At 44.9% G+C, this 25,633-nt stretch overlaps 2 protein-coding genes across 5 annotated transcripts in view; one reads left to right on the top strand and one right to left on the bottom strand.

Annotated features, from left to right (window-relative positions):
* fam222ba (family with sequence similarity 222 member Ba) overlaps window positions 1-11,665 on the bottom strand; it is a 28,924-nt gene extending 17,259 nt beyond the window's left edge. The window contains exon 1 of one of the 3 annotated variants that reach the window (XM_068729431.1): window positions 11,576-11,665. The gene's annotated coding sequence lies outside the window, so the exon portion shown is untranslated. Of the gene's footprint in view, window positions 1-10,331; window positions 10,640-11,564 lie in introns of those variants that run through there. The other 2 variants (XM_068729430.1, XM_068729432.1) reach the window with 2 other exon arrangements.
* A 4,294-nt stretch (window positions 11,666-15,959) lies between these two features.
* On the top strand, window positions 15,960-21,419 carry eral1 (Era-like 12S mitochondrial rRNA chaperone 1). Of its 2 annotated transcripts, none has more exons than XM_068729520.1 (11): window positions 15,960-16,183; window positions 17,422-17,580; window positions 17,747-17,874; window positions 17,984-18,061; window positions 18,144-18,190; window positions 18,293-18,354; window positions 18,448-18,560; window positions 18,988-19,302; window positions 19,449-19,598; window positions 20,095-20,175; window positions 20,885-21,419. In XM_068729520.1, the coding sequence occupies exons 1-11, from the start codon at window positions 16,075-16,077 to the stop codon at window positions 21,002-21,004; spliced, it is 1,362 nt and encodes a 453-aa protein (XP_068585621.1). In that variant the 5' UTR covers window positions 15,960-16,074; the 3' UTR covers window positions 21,005-21,419. The 2 variants fall into 2 exon arrangements, with proteins under 2 accessions (XP_068585621.1, XP_068585620.1); XM_068729519.1 differs by having other exon boundaries at window positions 20,882-21,419.
* Window positions 21,420-25,633: the final 4,214 nt, after the last annotated feature.

Below are 25,633 nucleotides of genomic sequence, written 5' to 3'. Positions count from 1 at the left end.
AAGAGCGGGGTCAGAGCAGCTCAGCTAGGCATAACTGTGCGAGCACCGACTCTCACAAATCATCCTAAAGGGGCTTAACGCACAAAAACAGCTTCCAGTGTTACACAGGCCTGCTGTGAGAGATTTATCCACTTTGCCATTATACTAACTGGCCTCTCTCCCATATGAGCTGCGTATATACCAATCCACACACACACACACACACACACACACACACACACACACACACACACACACACACACACACACACACACACACACACACACACACACACACACACACACACACACACACACACAGAGAGAGAAAACACCCTAATTTGACTCATGCCTGGTCCAGTGAGGACTCACTCAAACAATTCAACCTTTTATTATGCCGCATTAAAAGCATAATCTTGTTTACCATTAGTCTTCTTATTTATTGCCGACACCATGCTCCCATGCTGTTGGTTTAAACACATTAATGTCGTCAGTGTAACTTGTGACATAATGAAAGTGCGAGCGGTGTCTACATCTGTAAAATTACCATTGATTTTAAGAGTTTAGATGCTGTAATGTATAATAATGATGCTGTCATGAATACTCACGTATCACGTAATTCATTTGTAATTACTAGTAATGCTTCTGTGGTAGTATTTTCCAAATTTCGTGCAGATCTTTTTAATGCAGGCCACAGAAAAAGAGAGATGCAGGTCTGATTCAACGCGCAAAACTGGTGAAAATATACTGCTGCAGCCACACGAGTCAAAAGCAAATGGCTACATGCCGATTCCAAACCCTGCCATGTACATGACAGATAAAAGCCGATGTGTCTGCATCCTGTGTCTGTGTAAGGTTGGTAAGGTCAGCCGCCTCCATGGCAGCTCTGACATTCAGTCTGGCCTCCGGCGAGACCAAATGAGTCCCCCTCGCACCTACAGACCAGCCGAGGAATGAAAGACGTCTTTTTTCCCCCCACCAGAGACAGGCTTGTGTGAGACGGGCTCCTTTCGCCCTTTGTGACACACAAGACATTTGTGGTCTCTCCTTCCTTCTCCTGCGTATATATGCGAGAGGCTCTCTGCCCCCAGTTCTTCCCCCAGCAGACACTGGCTCGGTGACACTGGGCAGCCAGCTGGTGAGCCAGGCAAACATCTCACCTCTGTGTCTGCGAGGGAACATCTGGCCTGCAGGACCCTCCGTCCGTCTGTCTGACTGTGAGCCTGTCTGTCTGTCTGACTGTGAGCCTGCACTTACAGTCGGTGTGTTACTGGTGTTGTCATGGACCAGGATTTTGTTTTTACTCCTACACAGGTACTGTGTTTAAAATCAATCCCAAAGCAAACAAACCAAATGTCACGCAACAACCGCGGCACGATTTCCGATGATTCAATTACTGATTTCTGATATGTTTGGGATGTCAAAGTGACCAAATGTAGGAGCTAAATAGTTCTACATTTTGTCTAAGTTTTGCCCAAATAGTTAACTCTATCTAGATTTCCCTCTGGCCTGTCCCAGTGAGATAGAGTGGTATGAGTAATAGAGTTAGCCCAGATGATAAAACTCCTTTTCCCCATCGCTCACTCTCTCTTGCGTTCTTGCATCATGCCCGCTCATCTCAGATCTCCTGCGGCCGTCCAATGATTCAAGACTGATGAGGCATGCTCAAAGGTCTACGCCATTGAGCTCAGCATTAATGCACCCAGCAGCAAATTTTTTGCCATCGACCCTCGTTCCCCCGCAATAAGGACAGAGCCATCAATCAGGCCCGAGATAGCAGACACCAGACACGGGCTGATGAAGTAGGGGACTTTGGAGCTAATGACAAATGGATCTCTCAGATATGGTCACAGAATACTACGGCAGTCCGCCGAGAACACTTGACCTTTAGCAAAAAAATATGTAGAGCCACTTTTTGCCAACACCGTGAGATGCAAAATAGAGAATATGCAAACTGCCATTAAGAAAGTGTTGGTTATTGTGTCGAAGAGCTCCAGGGTCCAGCTGAGATCCCCATCACTCTGCTGCTCCTGACCGGCCTGGCCCTCCTCTGTTCTCACACCAAAGCTCTGGGGGTGACCTTCAGGAGGCCTGCTAGTCCTGCTAATTGGGGTCTCTACAGAGCACAGCACTCACACTGCACTGGGGGGGGGAAATTGGGGCAGAGAGAGGGGGGGGAGATAGCAGGGCCTCTGTTATCTGATGGCGGGAAACAGAAGAAAAAAAAAATGGAACCTGGGTTACTGAACTTTGAAATACAGAATTAAACTAGAGCTGCACTGACAGGAAAAGTGTGAGGTAAGAAGAGTCCTTTGTAAGATGGATGCTGAATATTTAGGGCTGGTAAATATCTTTTTTTAAGTGCAAAATTGACCAAATACTTGAGTCTGTCACAACTGCTGACCAACAGTCCAAAACTCTGAGAAAAGCAGCTAATCCTCACAGTTAAGGAGCTGCAACCAGTTTTTATGAGAAAAAAACTACTTCCACAAATAATCAATTATTCAAATTGTTGCTGGGTTTTTTCTGTCGAACAACTAATCTGCAGTTGGCAGCTTTTATAAAAAATAACTTTTTTTATCAAATTTGCTCAAACTGTCCCTATATCCTACATAAAGTATAGAGTTTGTTACCCAGCCGCCATGTTGAAAATAGGCAAGCTAAAAGCAAGCACCGCCCACCGGCAGGAGCAAACAAACGCTCTCATTTTACAGCTAAACTGTTCACTGTGTTTCTGGACACATTGGAGATGAGAAATAGGCAATGCAAAAAAAACAGGATCTCATTCATCATGTACTACTGTCAGGATACAATGACAGTTTGAGCAAATATGATAAAAAGTTATTTTTACAACTTACCAACAGCAGCTCTATCCGACTAATGGCTCCAGCACTAGTTACATCATATGAGCAGAGATGCTGTGAATGTGACATTTTGATTCAAAGATAGCAGCGCCAGAAACAACGAGGTGCTACAGGTTAAAAAAACAGTGATAGAACAAAGTAAGTAAATAACAGAACAAATACTTCATACTACTTCATAGTAGCCACTGCAAAACCAAATCATATAAGTGAGTGAACGCCAATTGAAAACAACGCATTCAAACTGATAAAAAAAATGATGATGGTATTTGAAAAAAAGATAAAAGGCAGCACAAAAGAAATGGACCGTGGGTCAGGCAGGTCAGCACTGTGCCCTGGGGAACATGGAGGAGACAATGACACAGGTAATTTAGAGCAGGCTCGGCCCAGGCTGCAGCCGGGCCCCCGAGCTTGCCAACACATCATCATAGCCGGGGCCACTTCCTATCAGAGTGATCAGCACTCAGAATGAAAGGGCAAGAAAATGTGCAGGAAGCCATCCCTGTAAAAACAAGATACTGAGAGCCCTTATGTTGCGGAAAGTTGTAGTGGAGCCGCTTTTTAAGAATGCATTTAAGGGCAAAAGACAGTCTTCTGAAGGAATTTAAGGACACGCAGTGAACCTGGTCACCGGGTTAAAGTAGGTTTGCGATAGATCCAGTGAATGAGACTTTGAGCAAGGGTGGCCATGAATAGAAAGGTCTGCATTTAATTTGCTAATCCATCATTCCAATTGTACTCTGTAACAAAAGGGAGAGTAGAGTGGTGGGGCATTCAGAGGCAATGGAGCATGCTGAGGGGTGCGTGTGCGTGGTTCTCCATGGAGCCAGTGAGGCCGTGGCCCTTGGCCCTAAAAGCCCGGCCGGCGCTGGGGAGAATGGGCTCTGATGAGCTCAGCGCGGGCAAGACTAATCCCCTCATGTCCAAAGAATTGTTTCACTATGTTTGACTGATTAACCCAAACCCCCAAATTGCACTTTGCGATCTATTTGTTCAATCAAGTCTCCTGCACTCATCATGCTGCAGTGTGTGTGGGTGGTGAGGGAGAGAAAGAAAAAGAATGAGAGAGAGAGAGAGAGAGAGAGAGAGAGAGAGAGAGAGAGAGAGCAAGAGAGAGAGAAACAAAGGGGGGCTGCGAAAGAATCCATTCGGAGGAAGCATACAGAAGTCAAAAGGACAGCTTTTTTTTTGTTCTACTTGCAATTCTCCAAATGCATAAAGCACATGAGTCCAGCTGTTGGTAACATTCAAAGGTAGAGAACTATTGCCTTGAGAGATTTCAAGCAGAAAGCCTTTGTGTGCCAGCATACCGCACCGACTAGCGACGTTTAGGATTTTACCAGCTCCACGGGAAAAGGGAAATTTAAAGGCACTCTCCCCTGTGTGGAAAAGAGGTTGCAGGGAAGATTAACCCAGCTTCCGTTAATAGCCTCAGACAAAAGGTTAAATCGCACATTACGCTGCCTGAAATGTCTCCTAGTAATTAGATCAAGAATATTACTCTCTCTCCTTCCACTTGCAGACTGCAGCTGATCAAAGCCTAATGATGGTGTCAGTGCCATTGGCGGTGCTGGCTGGGTAAATCTCCCCATCCGGATGGCAATCTGTCAGGGCCTGCTAGCCCTGCTAAACAGCACAGGACACGAGCACAATGGCGCTCGACACGCTGTGGACGAAATGAACCGCATCTTTCGCCCAACAATCCGTCATCTGCACGCCGCTAAAAATACACCGTCGTGATAAAGCATCTTTGGTTCTTTGGTTCTAGGGTCAGCGCAGAGCGGGGGAGATGTTGGTGACATCTGTGAGTTTTATCCCGATAACAGTAAAACCCACCACCGGCGGATCTGCGCATCTGTCTTTCCATGCCAGAGCAGATCCAAACAGCACCTGGTCCCTTGATGGGGGTTGAGGGGGGGCTACTGGCTATTCATTACAGAAAGCCGACACGCAGCTCAGGCAGACCCTCGCAATGAGACCCTGGGACGTCAGATATGCAGCAAGACGAATGCTTCCCTGTCACACAGCAACATGACCGGCCTCAGGACTCTTTACACACTTTTAAGTACGCCTGTCAAACCGTGGCCCCCCACCCTTCTTCCTCTGCCCGTCTCCATCTCTAGCTCCATCACCTTCTGATACACTACTTCTGGGGATATTTTCTGACTGGTGCCAAACGTCACACATTATGGTCAATTTCACCATTTGCTGTCGTGCTCAACGGCGGCAAAACAAAAGGGGGAAATGGCAGGAGATGTGCCAATCATTTATCATTGAAAGATGTCCGACAAAAGAGGCCCTTTAAAACCTGACAGCTTTTCCTTTTTCACGTCAGTCTCCAGCACAACTGGCTCATGAAAAAAAAAGGGGGCCCTCAGACAACAGACTCCTGCAAAAGGTCTGACCCCAATCTTAACCCCATACAGGTGGCACAGTGCGAACACAGGAAGCAGGAGTGCTATTCACGGGTCGCAGGGAGAAAACTTTGTTCTCACTCAAAGACCGGCTCTCAGGGATCATTTAGACGGGCACAAAGACGGCTCAATGCCAGTAAAGTGCATTCTAACGTGCTGAAAAGCAAATCCCCTTGAACACATTAATGGTTAAAGACTTCTTCTCAGTGTAGACTAAGAGCATCTGGTTAAGGGGGTTTTGAGAGTCACTATGTTGAAGAAAAAAACTCTACAACTGGGTAGCTACACTGTATTATGCCGTGAAGGCTGATAATCTGTATGTGGCGGCAGAAATATAACAGTTGTGGGTCAAAGCTTTAATAGCATTTAATACCAATCTTCAAAATAACAATCCTGTTAAGATAATCTCAATGCACACATGACAAGTCATGTCAAGTGTGGTCCTCTAGCTCAGGAGAATAACATGACTGCTGTCCGATTGATTGAATCCAACCACAGAGGTGAACTATGAACTATGAATTCCCCCCCCCCCCCCCCCCCGCAGAGCAACAACTGCATCTCTGCACATTCCAGGAAATGCTAGCCAGCTGAAGACAGCAAACACACCAGAGAGGAGGAGACATAAACAACGCGAGCTAGTCGGAGGGCCGCGCCGATGTTTACTGTCTCGCTAAGTGCATTTCATCCCCGCTGCCTTCACAGCACCGGCGGTATTTCAGCATGCAGCACTGCTGATGCCACAGGTCTGTGTACAGAGGGCTCACTCACAGGCTGGAGAGACTGTTTGGACAATGTAGGTGTCAGACACACGGCCCGTCTGGAATAATGATTCAGTTCACTGCAAAACACCCCCTGGTTCCTTAATACTGGAGCCTCCATGAAAAAAAGAAACTCACTTGACTGTTTTTTGGCATGTAACTGTTGAAAATCGAATAGGAATTTCTGCCGTGTTTGACTTGGTACATTGCTATCAGGGAGAAAGGTCTGCGTTTGCCTCAAACAGGCACTGAATGACATGCCAGAGATTAGCCTCTGAAGGTCACAGTCTTCGCCTATCCTTTCAGTCGCCTTTCACAACACAACCCTGGGCCCTTTTGAACAACAGGAAGAATGTCATCTGGTTACTTTTCAAGGCACGGAGATACCATTCAGCGCGGCCAACAATGGCTGCAAACAGGACCGGAGGGTTAAGAGGTTATAAAAGGGCCCCATTCTGAGCGCAGCTCGATCTCCAGTGTGCCCGCACGCACGCGGAAGAGAAAAACGCGCCCACACACTGGAGGCCTGGAGGAGCGGTGCAGGCCGCGATAAACCGAGGAGGGTCACGGCAAAGTGCCGCGCTTTGACCGCTCGCCTCGGCCTCATTCTCTCTCTCTCCCCAGCAACGCTCTCCACAAAGCAAGCCTCCGAGCATCAACCGCTTTGTCAGGGCTTCAGATACACTCACTGCTTTGTCATTCTGGGGAATATAACTGTATGATACCCAAAGTCCGCCCTTCAGGTTATTGTGTCTTGACAAAGGTTACAAAGAGCAAAAAAACACAATTTTTTTTTTTTAAACTGGGATTTTTAAATACCTCAAATACGTGACTTGCATTATATTCTTGTATTCTTGTTGAAGAGAGAGAATGTGAGGTAGCTCACAATTAGGCAAGAATTATGAAATGCAACTATCTAACGTGATTAAAAATCTGGTAATCGAAAGTGGCATTCCTCTAAACGCACTATACCCCATGTTCAATGACACGGCATTAACAAAAAAATGATACTGCTATTATTCAGGTTGTGAAGCCTGTTCCAAAAAAGACCCTCAAAGACTACAGTCGGAGCTGAAATCCATCACCAATTCAGATCATAATGAACCCTCTGAAATATTAAAAATAAAGCCCAATTAGCTAACAGCATTTTACATCTCCTCCCTCTATAATCCTCTGGTAGCTTAGCCTTATCTAATGTCTGCACCAAATATGACACTTTGAGCTCGCTCTCCCTCGATCCCCTCCACTTGCTATTCCCTACAGCTTCGCTGGCGCTTTGTTGTGGCATTCTCTTTGACCCCGCACGCCGGGTCACACTCTGAGCCTCTCTGGCGGTGGCTAATGATGCCCTGATATGTACAGTTGGCATGAACGTTGGAAAATCGCGGCAATAAACCGCGGACATGCTAATGGCACCTATTAGGATTACTCAGGGGTGATATGGGACTCGCCTGGCAACCTCTTATTACACAGGGTTGGTATTGCGGGTGGAGAGTGTCAGCGGAGGGTCAGTGATCCGATTGAGGCGGCCTTATCTTGTGCCATAAACAGATAGCAGTATCTGTCCCGCTCCTCTGCTGTTCCTGCGAGATGGGAGTCGGATAAACAACCCTGTCGTCTCAGACAGACGCTGTCCTAGACCAAGCCTTGCTCCTCCTGCTGCCACGACCGCTGCTTTTGCCTTGAATGTCCTCGCGAGGCTCAGATTCTTCCCCGATTGCCCTCAGGCTGAAGACACAACAATCTCAGAAAGCCCTTTGGTCTTTTGGCGTTTGGAACGTCAGGTTGCAGCACTCCCTGGCCTAAAGCCTTAGGTTTCGCTGATTACACAAACTACCCAGCAGGAGCCGGCTAACATGCAAATCCATGCTAAAAAACACACACACACACACACACACACACACACACACACACACACACACACACACACACACACACACACACACACACACACACACACACACACACACAACAAACAAAGATACAAAGTGTATCTTTGAATCAGGTCGATCGCCTGTAGTCACTTGGCACAACATAAATCAATCCCATGTGAACTAAACTGAATACCAAGCAGCAGCTGACCCGCAGCCTGAGCCCTTCAGGTCAGTCCCTCGGTCTCAGACGTATCCACAAGTTGCCCGTGATGTCCCAAACACCTGATCTGGATGCATCATGTGCCCGCAGTTCTTTACTGCCAGCGCGACCCGCGTTTCACCCTCACACAGAGTCGCCTGACTTTCACACAAAAGGCTACCAAACATCTGGCTTCTGTCTGGAAACGGACTCATACAGCTGGGAAGACATCGGGTGACCTCGCAGAGCGCCTCTCCAAGTTTGTGGGTGGCTGAGTGGGTGGCAGAGCACGGGCTGACAGCTGCCCTGGTGGATGGAGGACTGAAAGTTGGAGCCGGCTGGCACATTATTGCTACCTGGGAAATCTCTGCCCTGCTGGCAGGGACAGGGGGGTCAGCCTCATTTAGCAAATGGTTGATATTCAACAAATGCTGCCCATCTAAAGCTACCGGGGTGAGGAGAATAAAAATCGGCTGTGCACATAATATTCACCGGCAACACCTGCAAGAGATTTAACATACACAGGCCCCCGCTGGAAAATGAAAAGAGAGAGGTACCGTCACACATTTCCAATTCAAGTAGCGTCTCTAAAATGCAACATTCAAATGACTGGCTTTGAATAAACCAAAGCGAGCATCAGCCAAGTGGCTCATTCCAGTGCAGGAAACCGTTGCATCAAGGAACACGCTGGTTAGTCGAAGCGTTCCACAGTCAACAATCACAGAAACAGGGCCGTCACTAATCAATGTGTTTTAATGAGTTCCCTGCGAACCCCAACAACAGATGAACCATAAAAAAAGCTGCTCAAGTTCTTGTACCTTGTGATCTGTTATTCACAGTCATGCTCGGAAATCTCAGAGAAATGAAGCAGCGCTTTGATGTTATCCTCTTATTGCTGCTGTCTGTCTGAGACTGGCCTGATGTTGGGAATCAGATGATTTGGCTGCCACGTGGAGAACCTTCAGCAACGCAGAACATCCGGGATTCAGCGCAAGGTGCTCGGAACGATTGCTTTTGCTCCGTGAAAACCAATCATCACTCACTAATATCTGCTTTGCCTTTTGCTTACATGAAGAAAGTTATAGAGTGAGATTAGTATCTAGAGGACTGCGTGGGTGTGCGTACTACATTCACACTGAACTCTAGTTTAAAGCGTCCACCCAAGTACGCTTAAACACATAGGTGTGTGTACACTTTTTTTTTCTGCAATGGTTTAACCTCGTCTACAGGCATCTGTAGACCGAGAAGCTATAGCAGCCAAGATGCTACGTAAGTATTTTAGAGGAAATTACCCCTCCTCTGCCCACAGTGTAATCAATACGTCCCAATATATTTGTCAAGGGGTTGGCTGACAAAAAACAAAGCGTCTTGCTTTCCCGTCAGCAGGCTCTCAGAGAAGACTGAGGGTTTGCGGTGACAGGTGAAAGAGTCAGCACAAGCCTGGCGGGCAGAGGGAGGAGAGACACTTTGAAAAGCCACGCAGAGATCTAATTAGCACATGCATTCAAGTGGTATTTCAATTTGGCAGAACGCTGTAATTTTCTACAATGCTGACCAGCGTGACATGTACAAACGTTCAGGCTCATCTGCTGCCTTAATAAGCAAGAGCCAAAACACATAAATCAGACAGAAATCGTACGCATGTTCATGAGCACACACAGAAATCCAAGTCAAACGTTCACTTCTACGCTGGAAACGGCTGCCAAATCTATATATGTGCTGTTGTAAGCCGAGCCTTATTGCGTCCCCATATCTCTAACTTTGAAGCGTTTCACTGTCATGCTTCCAGGTATGTGTCATCGCCGTCGTTAGAGGCGACCTGCATTTTTACAGATGGGGAGAGGCCTTGCAGTCATTTGTTTTTAAGACCTAATTAATCTTCATTGGGCTGGGAAACATAGCACCCCGATGCAAAAAGGGTTCCTTCTACACGATAATTGCAGGGAGTCTAGGGGCCCGAGTTTCCCAGACAACAAGGTCTGAAATTTAATTATCTGCTCTTTGGAAAACGTTGGGGATGAGAGCTACAATGCAAAACTGCACTTTTGGGCAAGTAATGTGAGGCTCTTGTTTGGGTAAGCACAGGACACCACTGAGCACATCCTCCCTGCTGTCATTAAGGAAACACGTAAAGGGCAACATAATAACGACGGATTTATTCAACTTTAAAAATCATCATGCAAATGTAGACTAAACAGTTTTTTGTTTTTTTCATCTCTTGACATTTTACAGTTCTATCCTCTTACCATGTGCAGAGTAAACCCAATCACTTCCATAGTCCAGTCAATCGCAGGAGTGTTGCTTTACTGCGTTTAAAAAAAAAAATCCTATCCGTCAAGCTCCATGACATTATGGACCGACTACAAACAATAAAGCCAGACTCGGGAGCAGCCCAAAGACAACACGGACAGGCTGTGGCAACATTAACATTCCGCCGTGTGCAGATCAGGCTTTGGAGGGGGAGAAACATCGATAGGATCCCATTAGTTAAGTGTGCCCTTAGGTTACCAGAAATTTGATCAGAGATAGACCTTTTCCTTCCAGACACGAACCATTAGACGTTATGGCAACTGAACAAAAAAAGAGAAAGGTGCTCTCCTCCTCTGAAACTACTCCTCCTGCACTCCTCCTCCACCTCTCCTCAGTGGTCGAGGTTGTGCGGCAGGATCAGGATGAGCCCGGTGACGTCAACCTTTTGTTATCACCTTTAACACTTGCCTTCGCAAGGTGGGAAACACTTTCCTCCCACTCGTTACGTTCAGACGCGCTATTTGCAGACGCGCCGCGAGCAAAGGACCGTGCACAACATCTGGATCACGAGGGAGGACGACATTAGTGTATACATGCATGCATGTCCTAATGAGACTATGGGATACTAGCAGTGGGAGATAACTTAGAGAGACGGCTATACAATACTTTAAAAAAGCACAAGATAACCACACTTCAAACTTCATCCCTGCTTCTACCAGGAAAGGAACTTGTCTTGTCTCGAGAGGTGGCACAAAACTAATCATGTTCGCGAAAATCACAGTGATAAAAATATATAATCATGGTGATGATTTGGCAGGCAAATTGAGGTCTGCTTAATCCTCCCTGGTTGTTATCGTATGCAAAAACAAAACAACTAGCTAGACTGCTCAACTAACTACACAAGCCCAGTTTCATTCAGTTAAAACCAGCTTTGACCAAGAATGTATGGCTCCTTTAGTGCCTGAATAGAATATGTTCGTCTCATAAAAGACAGTCTATACAGTAGGTATACAGACAGTACAGGGGAGCAGTTCAGTAGCTATAAACCTGCATGATGCCAGTCAGTCAGTGTGCCAGCTGACTGGCTCCTGGCTAGCTAACCTAGCCAGTCAGAAACACACACAGTCCCATTGTTGCCTTCTCTAGCCTCCCTAATATTTATGCCACTATTCCAGAGGATGTCACACAGTGTCAGGCAGCCGCCGTGTTATCGAGATACAACTACTTACTCTCCGTTTACCTCTGCGAAAGGCATCGCTTAGTACGTCGCCATGGTTTAAAACGGACAGATTTTCTCCCGTTCCCCTGCGCTGCCGAATCACTGCTGCTGCTGCTGTCTGCGGCAGCAACTTCCGGCGCATGCGCAGCAACTGGGACTGGTCCAGACTGCGCCGTGCGCTGCGCAGGACGGCCGAGAGGTTTAAAGGGACAGTCAGCGGGAAGTTTAATTGGACGCCTAAGTATTTGTAGGACGTTGGCCAAGCGGAAGGTGAAAATATCATGTTAAATCATTGTGCCGACTGTAAGATATGAAAGTACATGTAAATCATTGAAAGTATTCATATTTCAATATTTGTACATTTAAAATTATAGTAATAATGATCCTTTCATGGGCTGTTATGATGCTAAATTAGCTTTACATATAGTATGACCAATGATGGAAAGTAACTTAATATATTAAGACAAAAGTACAATTTCGAGACACCTAAATCTCGGATATATTCTACAATTATTATTTCTTTTAACAATTAGCAATTGTCTTGTTGTTGCACTTTGTGGGCTGACATGTTTTAGGAAAAAAATAACTAAGCATGTCTTAAGGTACTGGGCATCACAAGCCTCCAGAGCAGCATCAATGCACCTTGGCATTGATTAATTAAGTTGATTGATTGGAGTTTTGATGTTGGTGATCTGATATTTTGCCCTGGAATCTCCCATAGTTCAGTTGTTGATACTACATTTTGAGCAATAAGTCAAATGTTGCCTACCATAACATGAAACCCAAATCAGTCAAAATACGAAGACATAATTTAGGGAAACAGATATTTTAAATTCCGTGGTTGGAAAAAAAACACCCATCTGAGGAGCCACCAAATGGATGTCACAAATCTCTAATGCAGTCAGTCATTTAATGATGATGATCAGTCTTTCTAGCATTAAGACATACATCTTGTTCATTTCGTTTTACTGGCCCAAATGTAACACTCATCCGGCACAAGATTTGCCTTGAGCATGTATCAACCTTGCATTTTTGCATCGGTGCGCTCTGCACATATTGTGTTATGAATCTTGTGTGTGAAAGATAAAAAAAAAACAGAGAGAAGACTCCGCGGTCAATAGTGTCACATGCTTTGTGATTTGATGAAAGGTTCTATTTGTGCAGCCTGATGTGTATGGCTCCCTAATCAAACACTTATATTTCTGTGACAACCAAAATAAATTACTCCATTACAACCACCCACCTGCCCTCTCCACAGTATTGATGCCATTTTATTACCAGAGAGAGACAGATGGACGACAGTGAACATTGTGGCAAGTCATGGGAATGCTGGAGAACGTGTGCCCTCGACCGAGTCCTGTCATGTCAGGCTGGAACCTGCACAAAAGTAATCAAATAAGATGATTAGAGGGAAAATTACACACGCTCAACTCCTGCAAATATGTCTGATACAAAGCATTGAGGAGGCCCGGGTTCCAGTACGGACCGGGCTTATTACAATACTCCAGCCAATTTCGGCATGCAAGCTTCACTTCCCCCATCAGCAAGTGAAAGAGGGGAGAATTTGGTGTGAAAGCCCAATCACACGTGGCGCTCCGAGTTCAGCAGGTGGGGAAGTAGCAGCAGCAGGCTCCATCACGCAATAATACAAAGTTAATGATGCAGAATGGTGTCTTTCTCCATACCAAAGAAGACGTCAATACAGGATGTTTAAGGACGCTGTTCCTAATTACGCTTTTTAAATTCGCCACTGACGTGATTGATGATTTCAAAGAGAGGCACTATTGATCCTCTTCACAGACAAGTCCCATCGATTGCAAGTCTAGAATGAATAAAAGTTTTTTGCTCCCCCCCCCCCCCCCCCCCCCTATCTCCCCCACGGAGCGAGAGATTGTACAATCAGAGCATCAGCGTGACCTATATGGGTAGTTTGGGAGCTAAATCACCTCTTTTTAAAACGCAGACAAATGGAGCAGTGATTGCCGGATCGAGGGACCTTGGGGGGACCTTCGGGGCATCGCGTAAGAAGTAACAGTGAAATCTCAGCGCTTTCTTATTCATCAAGTGTTGGAGATTCATCCATCCACTCATTAATCTGCGGGGAGCCTTTGCAAATAGCCCCATATCTGCGTTGGACTCCTCAGCATGAAAGAAGTTCAGGAGCGTTCACAGACAGCCAGCTGTGCAGAATCACGTCTCTCTCAGCAATCAGTGGTGATGGAGCGATGGATGCTCAGACGCACCGACAGATTTTGTTGTTTTTTTTGCTTCCTTTTAACATGCCCCATGGCACGCACGTATTATATGAACTTTGTTATTCCACACGAGCAGCCAGATCTTCCTATTAATGCAGAAGCTGCCAGTTATGGCATGTCTAATCCCAGCACGTGTTCTTAGCAAGTCAACAAGAGATGCTGCCAGAGCACGGGCTGATGTGGCAGAAAGTCTGACATCACCTGCAGGGGAAATTCTGCATATTCAGGGCGATTTGACCTATCCCCCCCATCAATACAGAGTGTTCTGTTCGAATTACAGAAAAACAAGATTGATTAGGAATCAACAGCCCACTGAATTGGAGCAGCAGAGGGAGGCTTTCCATCACACCATGCTGAATCTCATTGGCAAGTGCACTTCAGATGGCAAAGTGCGCTACAGCTTATGATTAAATGGTCTGCAGGCGAAGCCTTTTTGTCTTTTTTTTGTGTGTGTATAGAGAGAGAGAGAGAGAGAGAGAGAGAGAGAGAGAGAGAGAGAGAGAGAGAGAGAGAGAGAGAGAGCTCTTTCTGAAGGCCAAAGTTAATGCAGTCATAGAAAGAACTCTGATACACTCCCACGTGAAATGGCCATGTGAGGAAAGCCCGGAGGTGGAAAAAGGCCTTGAATGAATTTGAGAGGGAGAGAGAGTGGGAGGGAGGCAGATAGAGAGAAAGTTCAAACATTACTGATCCTCAAATATCCTTTTTGGTTTCTGGTTCAATTGGAATTCGGCAGTAAGTGTCTGCTAAAAGCTCCATTTTTGTGTTGCCCTTCTATTGCTGCCGAGCTTTTAGAGTTAGATGATGACAGATTGTGAGCTACCTGATATCCTTCATCATCCTCCCCAGTGGAGGTGTTTGTTCCGCCCTGAGCAAGTCCTCGAGGACTAACAGCCGGCGCATTTGATGGACTGCGGGGAGACATCTGCTCTGCCTGGCTTTGCCACACAGAATGAAAACAACATGTTACAGTAATCAATCAATATGCAAAACGATGTCCTTTTAGTGTGATGATTAACCTTACAGACTTCATGGTTATCAAGTCATTATATCAGCTTGTCACCATGAATTAGCGCCGAGGAGCCGTAGGGTGCGAGAGCATGCTGTGTTGTTCTCTTCAGACTGGCACACTGCTCTGAGCGTGCATGTTCGATATATCCTCAACAACACTGTCACCACTGCGCTTCAAGCACCCTTCGGGGATGAGCTCTGCTCTGTGTACTCAGGGGACAAGAAGGGACAGGAAAAAAAGTCTGCACGGTGTAATCTGATTTGTTGTCATAGGCGCACCATCCCTCACGAAGTCATCCAGAAAATAGCACCCCAGTCGAAAGATCCTTTTGAGCACGCTCATCAATTTTTAAATTCTTGTGTTGCTCATGTGGGCATGATGTGTTTGTGCACCGTGATGAGCTGATTTGGAGTTGCCACTGGCTGAATAGATCCTACCTGCTGTAGACAGGTGGTTCCCAAACTGGGGCCCCAGGTGTATTCTGGGAGTTACAGAGGGTTTGCTGGAACAAAAACATGTTAATGTACATGTAAAAGTACAAATACAGGTGTAATTATTTTGCATGTCAAAACGGCTTCAAGACCTGTAGCAGTTAGTTTCTTTTAAATTGAATGGTCTACCTTTGTCCTCATTTATATTGATTGAGTCATGGGAGTTAGATATTATCAACATGTAGGCTACATGTAGCATAAGTAGCTTACGTCAAGTCGCATCAAACATTTCAATGACAAAACTAAGAGTAGTTGATGGTCTAATTGATATTCTACCTCAATAGTTTTGAGGAGCAGCACTTACGACGTGTGTGAGTCGTATAGTTGTAACAGACTGCACACAGGAGGAGGAGCATCATTTAGTTCACATATGAAAGAAAAAGAAAAATACAAGAAAAATACACATGTGTATTTTTGTTGTATTTTTCTTTTTATATAATATTAAGATTTTTTACCTGTGACCTATTGTTGCTCTGTAACCTATTGCTGCTTGTAACAAAATAATTTCCCCTCGCGGGATCAATAAAGTTAGTATCTATCTATCTATCTATCTATCTATCTATCATATCGGTCGCCAGGGGGCGGTGTAGCCTCCACCCAAACCTCCGCGAGGACGCTCTTCATAGCGGAAGTCGTTTCCTCTTTGGTCAAAACAACATGGTTCCGCCCGGTAGGCAACGTGAACGTAAACAAGCGGCTCACCTCTGAGACGACGGGACCTGTCACGTCCTCTGAAAACAGAAGCTGCTTGTCGAAGCCCAAATGGCTCTCAGAGTTTGCGCCCGGTTCCTCAGAGACTCCTCCGTTTCCTCCAGACTGGTCACCGTCGCGTATCCTCGACAGGAAAGTGCGTCATGGCTCCTCACGGCGGGTCAGTCCCAACACAAACTCATTTAATGGCATTCACTTAGCAAAGGAATGTGTAGGGCTGCTTTTCAAGAGATGGAGCATGGGATGTACATTTAAAAAAAAATGTGACCTTCAACTGAGGGAGTAGAGCGACATGCAGAGTGCAGTGTGCACAGTCTGTGGTACAAGCACAGTACATGAATGGAATGATAATGACAACAGGGGAGGTGAAAAAGTTTTCAATTTGAAAAGTATATATTTACACAGGTAATATTTAAAGCCCCCCCCCCCCACTCAAAAATGTGTTTATAAATGAGTTTATTGCTACTTCACTTGCATGTCTGAGCGTCACTGTGCACACTGATGTATGTGCAGGGTTTGACACCAGAAGGTTGTTGTTGTTGTTGTTTTACATTCATCTGTTGAAAGAGAGTCCCTCTGTGCTCACCTTGCATCTGAGCTTAACGTGTGATGTGTAACCCTGAAACCTCCACTGAACGCGACACAGGATGGACTTATGCGGTTAAGTGTGAGACGGCTTGTATCCAACAGTCCCAGTCTGTGTTTCTCTGAGGGAGAAGGAGTAAGATGGTAGTAATGTAAAGAATAATGAGCTGCATAGGCAGTGTTTTTTTTGTTTATGTCTTTAAAGGTTTTTTGCAGGCTCACATGCAGGCCAATAACACATCCCTGCATTTGTTGCAGATTTTATAATTTTTTTCTAAAACCCTCCATCACAAGAAGGTGATGTCCTCAAATATCTTGAAGACAGTCCAAATCGTAGTGACATTTAACCTTTATGTGATTTACAATAATATGAAATAGAGAAAAGTAGCAAATCCTCACATTTATACATCAAACCAGCACGTTTTTGACATTTTTTCTTGGTAAATTTCTGTTACAGTTATTAAAATGCTAATTTTCTGCTCATCGATTAATTGACTAATCACTTCAGCCGTAGTTTGAACTATCGTTACTGATAATAAAACCATACTTTATGGCTCTATAGCAATGAGCAGACTTGTCATTTTTGTTTAAAACAGTGTAAAGCATTTAACAGTTATACGTTTCTGTGGTTCCCAAAGGACTACACCATCTGCACGATCTTTCTGAGGCTTCTGTAATGAATTTAATGAACGAGATTACGAGGAGCTCCATCTGAATGCATTATTTTGCATCCAAATGATGCAAAGCGCAATGAATCAGCCACCCTGCAGCGCCGCTGGCAGCGAAGTGATAGAGATGTTGATGTCTTTACAGGAAACGCTGCCTGCAGCCGAGGAGGGAGGACCGGATTTATCTTCACTCCCGCCTGTTTTATTACATCAGAGGCATTTCTCAACAGACTGATGAAAGGCAAAGCAGCCGAGGCAGACGGGAGCCTTTATCGCCTTCCAGCCTCGGTTCCGCCGGACAGCGGTAATCAGACTACTGCCTCAGAGATTTACATCCCCAGACGCATCTGATCAAATTCTGCCGACGTCACCCTGCCACAAATCTGATGTTCTAGTTTGTTTGTTTTTTACTGCTGCTATCTTTACTCGTATTGTCTCTCTAATGATTCATTTTGTTTGTGTGTTTTCAGCTGAACAATTGTCTTTGTTGCTGAGACATCCAGATCAGCCGGACAACTCAAAGGTTTTGAAAGTGGCCATAATTGGCGCCCCAAATGCCGGGAAGTCCACATTGTCCAATCAGCTCCTTGGCAGAAAGGTGTTGTCCCTCTCTTAAACCTGCACACCTTTTTAATGTATCTGTCTCACTGAGGTGGCGAGAGAGGAGGCGGAGGTCACTTTGTAAAGCCAATGATTATTTCTTAAAGGTGTTTGCTGTGTCCCAGAAAGTGCACACGACGCGGTCACGAGCCCTGGGTGTCCTCACAGAGGAAGATACGCAGATAGTAAGAGCCTTCTCATATGTCTTCTGTTATGATACCTTCTAAAAAAACAAATGTTGATACATATGAGTGCTTTTTTTTGTAGATTTTACTGGACACTCCTGGTCTCACCACTGTATCAAAGGTCAAAAGGTGCCTGTCTTTTTTTAGATTTTTGTCATATGTCAAAGTCTGCAGTCTATACGCAGTGTTATTATACGGTGTAATATATGGATGGACCCTCTGTTTCCACAGACACCAGCTGGAGAAGACTTTGCTTTTGGATCCCTGGAACACGGTCAAAGAAGCCGACCTAAGTATGTTGTAATTTCAATGACAGATTTAACGTTAAAAGGGAAATATAGCGCCGAGTTTCAAGGGCTTATGAATGAAACTGTGTCCATTCCCAGTGGTGGTCTTGGTGGATGTGGTGGACAGATGGATGTGCAGCAGGCTGGACTTCGAGGTGCTCAAATGCCTGGCCCAGCACCCTGACATCCCTGCAGTCCTGGTGCTCAATAAGGTATTCTTCACCAGAATGATGCAGGCCCATTCAATGCTGCTGAAGACGTACATCTTAATTAAAGGGTCATGGATGTATTGTTTTGTTTTTTCAGAAGGCTAAATAATTTCATAAAACAGCTGGGCGCTGTAGCTTTCAGTAAACGTTACTTAAACAGGAGAGAATAGTGGATTCATTGGGGACTATTTTCAGGTGCAGATGAATCAATTTGGTGCTCTAGTCTAGTGAGTATTTACAGCAGCAGGACGGTGCATGTGAAATCAAGTCAAAATAAACTACTGTGCCCACGTTAGTTTATTTATTTATTGTTGCTTTTGGTCTTTTTGTCGGATCTGTTGATAGTATAGATGATCACCAGACTTGAACATTTCCCAACATTCCCCTGACTGCTGACAGGTGTCTTCACCGATGCTCCTCTGTTTCTCAGGTGGACCAGGTCAAGGCCAAGGACCGGCTGCTGGACATCACGGCCAAGCTGACATGCGGAGTGGTGAACGGACGCAGAATGCGCGTCAGGCCGGTGATCAAGCCTCCATGGGCTGAAAAGAGGCCGGAGAGGGATTCGGGGTCGCCGCTCGACGACGAGGACGGCGGCGGCGCAGGGCTCGAGAGCGGCGCCGAGCCGAACTCTGTACTGAGCAAAGAGCAGCTGAAGGCGCTGAAGAGCCAGCAGGGCTGGCCTCACTTCAAGGACATCTTCATGCTCTCCGCTGTGGACAGAGAGGACGTGGAGACGCTGAAGGTACACGTTATAGGCTATGGTCACAGCAGAGAAAAGTGTTTGTTAGTTTTACTGGATGTATTTATTCCAGTCTCATTTTTATTTTGTATCGGTTTAGTTTTTATTGGATGGCAATAACCGTGCTTTTTTCAATCTTGCCGCCATAGAAATACTTTATGGTTGGGGCCAAACCGGGACCGTGGCAGTACCACAGCGAGGTCCTGACCGATCAGAGTCCAGAGGAGGTCTGCACCAACATCATCAGAGAGAAGCTGCTGGAGTGTCTGCCCCAGGAAGTGCCCTATTCAATGACACAGGTGAACCAGTTTATTTTTATTTGCGAGGACACTCTGTAAGTCAGGCGTGATGATAAGCTGACAGCTCACTGACGACACCCATCACATCTCACTGACTCTGCGGTTTATTTAATGCCCTTCATACTCACTTTCACTCGACATGCTCTTTAATGCTGCTTTTGGCATCAGCCTCCACCTGCTACACTTGTGCTATTTTTATTTTTTGTATTTTTATTGCTCTCTGCATGTTAATGATCATGTTTCAAGCATCTAAAGGTGTCGAATCACACCATCAAGTCAAACCGTAGCACAGTCTTGATTAGTTTTGTGACAAACTAACGTATATAGAAATGCGAAACACTTGGCCATCCCAGTCAGACATCTTTAATACGCATGCAAAGAACTCTGGGATATGTAATGGTGGTCACTGCTCTGAGCCAACAGCTGCTGTTCTGCGTTGATCGACACGTTATTGACCTTTTGTAGAAGTTTTAATATTTTACTGTCTCCGTTTCAGTCGATTGAACTCTGGCAAGATGGAGAAAACGGCGAGCTGGATATTTCTGTGAAACTTTATGCCAAGAAGGACACTCACATGGTAGATGCTCGCCACACATTTATGGGTTTTTGAGATATGCATGTCTTGTAACGTTATCATGATCAGGACACTCAGATTAATGCTTTCTCCTGTTCGTAAATCAGGTGTAACACGAATGCGGCAAAAACAAAACTACTCCGTAAGAAATACCACAGTTTGAAATGTCCCTGTTTGATTTGAGGCAGGCACGGGACTGGAGGAAGTGAAATCTTTCCCTCCACCTGTAGCCTCTGATGGTTTCTAATATTTATTTGCCGTTCCTCCACGTTCCTTTTTTTACCTTGTGTTTTTAACTTGTAAATATTTGAACAGACTTTCTAAACCATACATATTTGATGGCAAAGAATATTCAACGCTACATCTGTGGTGCTGAGATGTTTGAGTCTCAGACCATTCTTTCACAGGAGTGACTCCAGAAATGGAGATTGGGTAGAACTCACGGGGATGATCGAATCTCATCTGTTTTATGAATAGTTCCTGGTATGACGTTATGGAGTCGTTTGTTTTGACTAAATCTCAAATGACATGTTTCTTTTTTGTTTTGTGAGCTCAAAGTAATCTTTTAGATGCTCACACAGAAGCCTCAGTGACTCATGAAAATATTTTATATCATCTTTTTAAAAAATGGTAATCTTTTTAAAAAACGGTAATAAAACCTATGGTCCCGTCTATTCACTGGTGCCTGATGTATTTGTCGTGTTCACAGAAGATGGTGATAGGCACAGCCGGCCAGATCGTAGCGCGCATCGCCCGAGAGGCTGGTGAGGACCTGAGCCGCATCTTCTTGAGGGAAGTAAAACTGAAGCTCACAGTCAAGCTGAGGAAGTGAAGAGCGATGGAAGGACTTTAAATGGTGAAGAGGTGATTTGAGATGACTCTTCTCGTATTTTTTTTTTCTCTGCAAAGGACAGACCCAAAGAGTCGAATAAAGGATAAGATCTCATCGTAGAGCTATGAGGTGGCACATATCCACAGTCCCAGACCTCCCACTGAGATGGACCTGTTTAGAACAACTCTAAATGTTGACTTCTGCATCCTCTGTCTTCATTCATACAGTCTCAGAAGATGTTATTAAAGATTTTTATGTTGAGAGATTACCTGTAAATTGCTGCTATTATAATGATTATAATAGTTTATGATTATAAGCTGAGTGCCCCAACTACATTGAAATTTGACACATCTATATCTGTAAAGTGGTGAAAATATCCCTATTAAAAGCGGCCCAGACAAGCTGCAGAACCAAATTATTGGCATGTATTTAGCAAAGATTTATTTTAGGCAACAATCATGACACAGACTCCCATCAAATGGATGTTTTGACACAAGTTCGACGGTGTGCTCATGGATGAGCAGGTCTAGTGAGCTGTGAAAAGGCCGGTGGTTTATCTTTGGCTCTCAGAGCTTTTTTTACTTGGCGAGCGCTTCGCGCCTAGCGGGACCTGCACAGTCATGTTCACTCAAATGCCCCCGATGTACCATCCACCCCCCCCCCCCCCACCACACACACACACACACACACACACACACACACACACACACACACACACACACACACTCCCGCACCACTTTAGCCCTCTCCACTGCCTTTGAAGTGTGGCCATCCATCCCCGCGACTATCACTTTTTGTTCCGCTGCTTTCTTCTCCCCTTACTCTCTCTTTCTCTCTCCTCCTCCCTCTTGCTTTTTTGGCTCTTATAAAGCCCGACTCTGCCCCCGAGGGCGGACTTGTCTCCCTAATGGATGGCAAAATGGAGCACTAACCTGATGCTAAAATGGGTCAGATAATGGTGATTGGATTCGTTCCCACTTGCCTGTGAGTTAACTCGGCGCGTTACTCTATCCGGGGCATCTTGATGAATAACCAGCTAGTGGCCTAAAGCGAGAGTCCTCGGATGTCTCACAGAAGCTGTGTCAGCCCCTCGAGCTCTCCCTGCTCTCTGCAACGGCTGCTTCCCAGTGATTAGATAAAGCCGTCTGCGCAGCAGAGATCACCACTTAGACAAGCCAACTGCTGCGGGAAAATATTACAGCTGATGTACGTCAGTCAGCACATTAAAGTAATCCTTATAGATATTTAGAATGCTGAAACCCTGATTAAATGTTTGTTTTACCAAAATAATGAGGTACTCGTTTGTTTGGGAGCCATACGATTTATTTCACATGCAGACAATTCACAGAGGTTCACATACATCACATCAATCACCGACTTTCTTCGTCCTTCCGGCCCAGATGACATTGAGCGAGGGCCGTATAACCCTTACCATTACTGAAACTCAGTAATGGTAACGGTTTGACGGCCTCTCCTCTGCGGCGCCTGCAGCCTGCCACAGTCGGTTAGGCGAGAGCGTGCGCCGATGGTGCCTGTGGGGGGAATGAGACCCTGGATAGTACATCATCTATACTGTAGTGTCTCTTTAATAAACTTACAGTATAAGATGATATCCTGTCCGGGGCACAAGACAGAACCAGTTGGCAGCCAGCTCTGGCCGCGCTTGTGATCTGCAGGGCAAAAGGTAGACGGCTCTCATTAGTGATGCACAATAGTGAAGGTCAACCGGTGAAAATGGTAATTGGATGGCAAAGATGCTATTTTGGAAGAAAGCAATGCGTTCAAATGCCAGTCAGAAGAAAATACTTTTTTACGAAAGTGTACTGTAAAACAAAATCTATCCTGCACCCACAGCTCTGTGACCACAAAGCACCCTCCTCTCTATCACACACTCACCTTCTTGCGGGCAGTGTGGCGTCTCTCACGGCTCACCGACGCTTTTCCTCTACGCGTTCCCGTTCTGTGGCCGCCTGTGTGTCCACGTCTGGAGCTCCTAACTGGTCTGCTTGCTGGGCTCCGGCACTTAAAGGCCCCCGGCTCATTAGCATACCGTGATGACATCTTGGGTGGACCAGACAGCACGGGGTGAACTTTTTCTTATCTGGTCCTGACCTGGTCGTCCACGCCCTTATTACACCCGGCAAAAAAAATAGAATTACACAGGATTCCCATTTAGTATTTTAATTGCATGTACCCTGTTATTTTAAAAATGAAAACTGTGGGCAGAAGCAACTAACTTTTTTTTTGAGTACACGTCTTTCATCTCATTTGTTGATATTTTAGGAAAAAAGTCTATTCATTTACCGTTTTCAATCATTTAAAATGTCATATTGTGCCAGACTTGATTTTTTTTGTATATGAATCAGTTTGACTTAACAGCAGCAGCAATACAAATTGCTTCCCTAGAAGCACTCAATATTTCTCATATTTCCCCAAATATTCTTCACGTCCGAACCACTTCACAGAAACTACTTGTGAGTTTTGACCTTTCTTGGTCAAACGTCTAATTAAAAGCACCCAGCAGTAAGCCAAAACACCCATTAAAAACACTTGGAGCTTTATCGCATAATGTGTCAATGCATCTTGAGTCCTCTGAATCTCGTAGCCCTTGGATTTATGCGTGATGGTTTTTCATGGATTGGAATTTAATGCTGCAATACGTCAGCTGATGTTGTGTCATCTGATTTATTAAACTGTTTTTCATGAACTCGGCTAGATTCCAGGATGTGGAGAGCAGCTGAGATCTGTTTTTAAAAACATTTTTTTTATGAGATGTGTTAGTCGGTCACCGCACGTCAAATTCACAGCACCATCAAATTATGCCTGGACGGTGATAACGGTGTCGTTTGTCTTCGGTCCCTGACAGTCTGTCCCTTACATAATAGACTGTCTTTGTCTTTGCGGGGGACTTTGCTCTCTTAACTTCTGCTGCAGGCGCTTGTGAAGCGGTAACTGAACAAGATCAGAGTAATGTAGTGCAGGATGCACACAGGAATATTGCCTCCTCATTTATGTATCGAGTCCAGTGACTTCTCGAGCAACGCTGATGAATGTACCTGCTGCGACGCCAAGTCATTAGCATGGAAGTATTCACAGTATACTCACGTCTCCAGCCACCATTACACCACTAAGGTCAATTTCATTTATCACAGTTAGTGTAAACCTGCAGGGGGGAGAGGGACGGGAACAATGACGCAATACTTAAATTCAGTAGCTGCTCTGTGTATGGACGCTGTTGTATGAACATGCGACAAAATGCTCTTTAGCGAAGTCCGAGTGGACTCCCCAGTCAGGGTGTGGGAGGTCCTCCTGTGGACACAGATAAAGATGGGGGTAGGACTATCTGTCTCTCCGACTCCTTATCTGCTGCAGAAACGCAACACTTTTTCTGCACATTTTCCATTTGCGTTCATAGATACGTTTTTTTATTCTTCACCTCACGTGTAGAGACAGAAAGGGAGGAAGTTCTCATTATGCAACAGGCCGGTTTTATTCAGAGTGCTCAGGGGAAACTTGATCGAACTGTTTGCAGTTGGGTGAAGGGGAGGCAAGCTTTCTCTTGAATTTTTCTTAAAACGACAAGTAAAGGCATTCTTAATGCCGTGACATCATGTAGTGTCCCCCATCCCCTCGTGTCCACCACATGTTTCTAGCTTTGTCTAGCCTCACCCCTCCCTCCCTCCCTCCTCACCCCCATCGCTGGCTCAGATCATGGCAAAATATAACACTGTGGAAATAAGTTTTTATACAAGCAGACTAATTAAGAGTCTGTGGAGAAAGACAAAAAGTGAGAGAGACATTATTAAAGAGTTTGATCATCCTCCAGGGCAACATAAGTTTCTGGAGTATAAAAAAAAGAAAACTTTGAGTGATAATTTTATTGTTTCTCGCCTATTTGAACCTTTTTTTTATTCATCAGCCATTATCAGAGGGTAGTTTATGTTTCCACTTCAGAGGTGTGAATCATCTGGCCTGGAGTAATGTGAGCCACATCATTTTATTTTTTTTAGATTAGAGGAGATTGAATCTGAAGACCCCAAATCGAGCTGTACACGAGTTGAAGTGTACAGCCAGTGTGGCAGGTTAATGCTGCACTTATTTCACACTTCACTATTTATGGAAAAAAAAGGCATTTTGCATGCAGTGTTGATCAGGTCTACATCTTGATCCATTAATGCATTTTGAGCTTGATTAACCAAAGAGAAAAGCCCTTTAATATTACGAGGAACACCAGGTATAATTAAGAAGGGACATGCTATCAGATGTTTTGAGATACCAGAGGTGAAGTTAAATCATTATTCGTTTATTAGGCAGACAGATTTTAAAGTCAGGGCCACATGCTTGTACTATTAAAATGAAGTGAAATGATACAGTGAGTCAAAGATTATATTTATTTATCAGTTCCTAACTCAAATAAGTTCCCAGGTTAATCAAGCTTGATTAACCAGTACAGAAAATAATTGAAATGAACAACTAACTGGAAGATCACTTTTCAAAAATCCAAAACACATTGTATTATCTTGTAAAACACTTAGCAGTAAATTATCTTAAACGTGCAAAAAAACATTAATATAACTGCATCTACGCCCACTGTGATACATAATTTGCTTGTGTGAATATATGAGTTTT

This window comes from Cebidichthys violaceus, unplaced genomic scaffold, assembly GCF_023349555.1.
Source record: "Cebidichthys violaceus isolate CVI_PGR_0920_01 unplaced genomic scaffold, fCebVio1.0.p SCAF_46, whole genome shotgun sequence".
In the NCBI taxonomy this organism is placed as follows: domain Eukaryota; kingdom Metazoa; phylum Chordata; class Actinopteri; order Perciformes; family Stichaeidae; genus Cebidichthys; species Cebidichthys violaceus.
The sequence above is the reverse complement of the archived record's forward strand: the minus strand, read 5'-3'. Positions and strand labels throughout refer to the sequence as shown.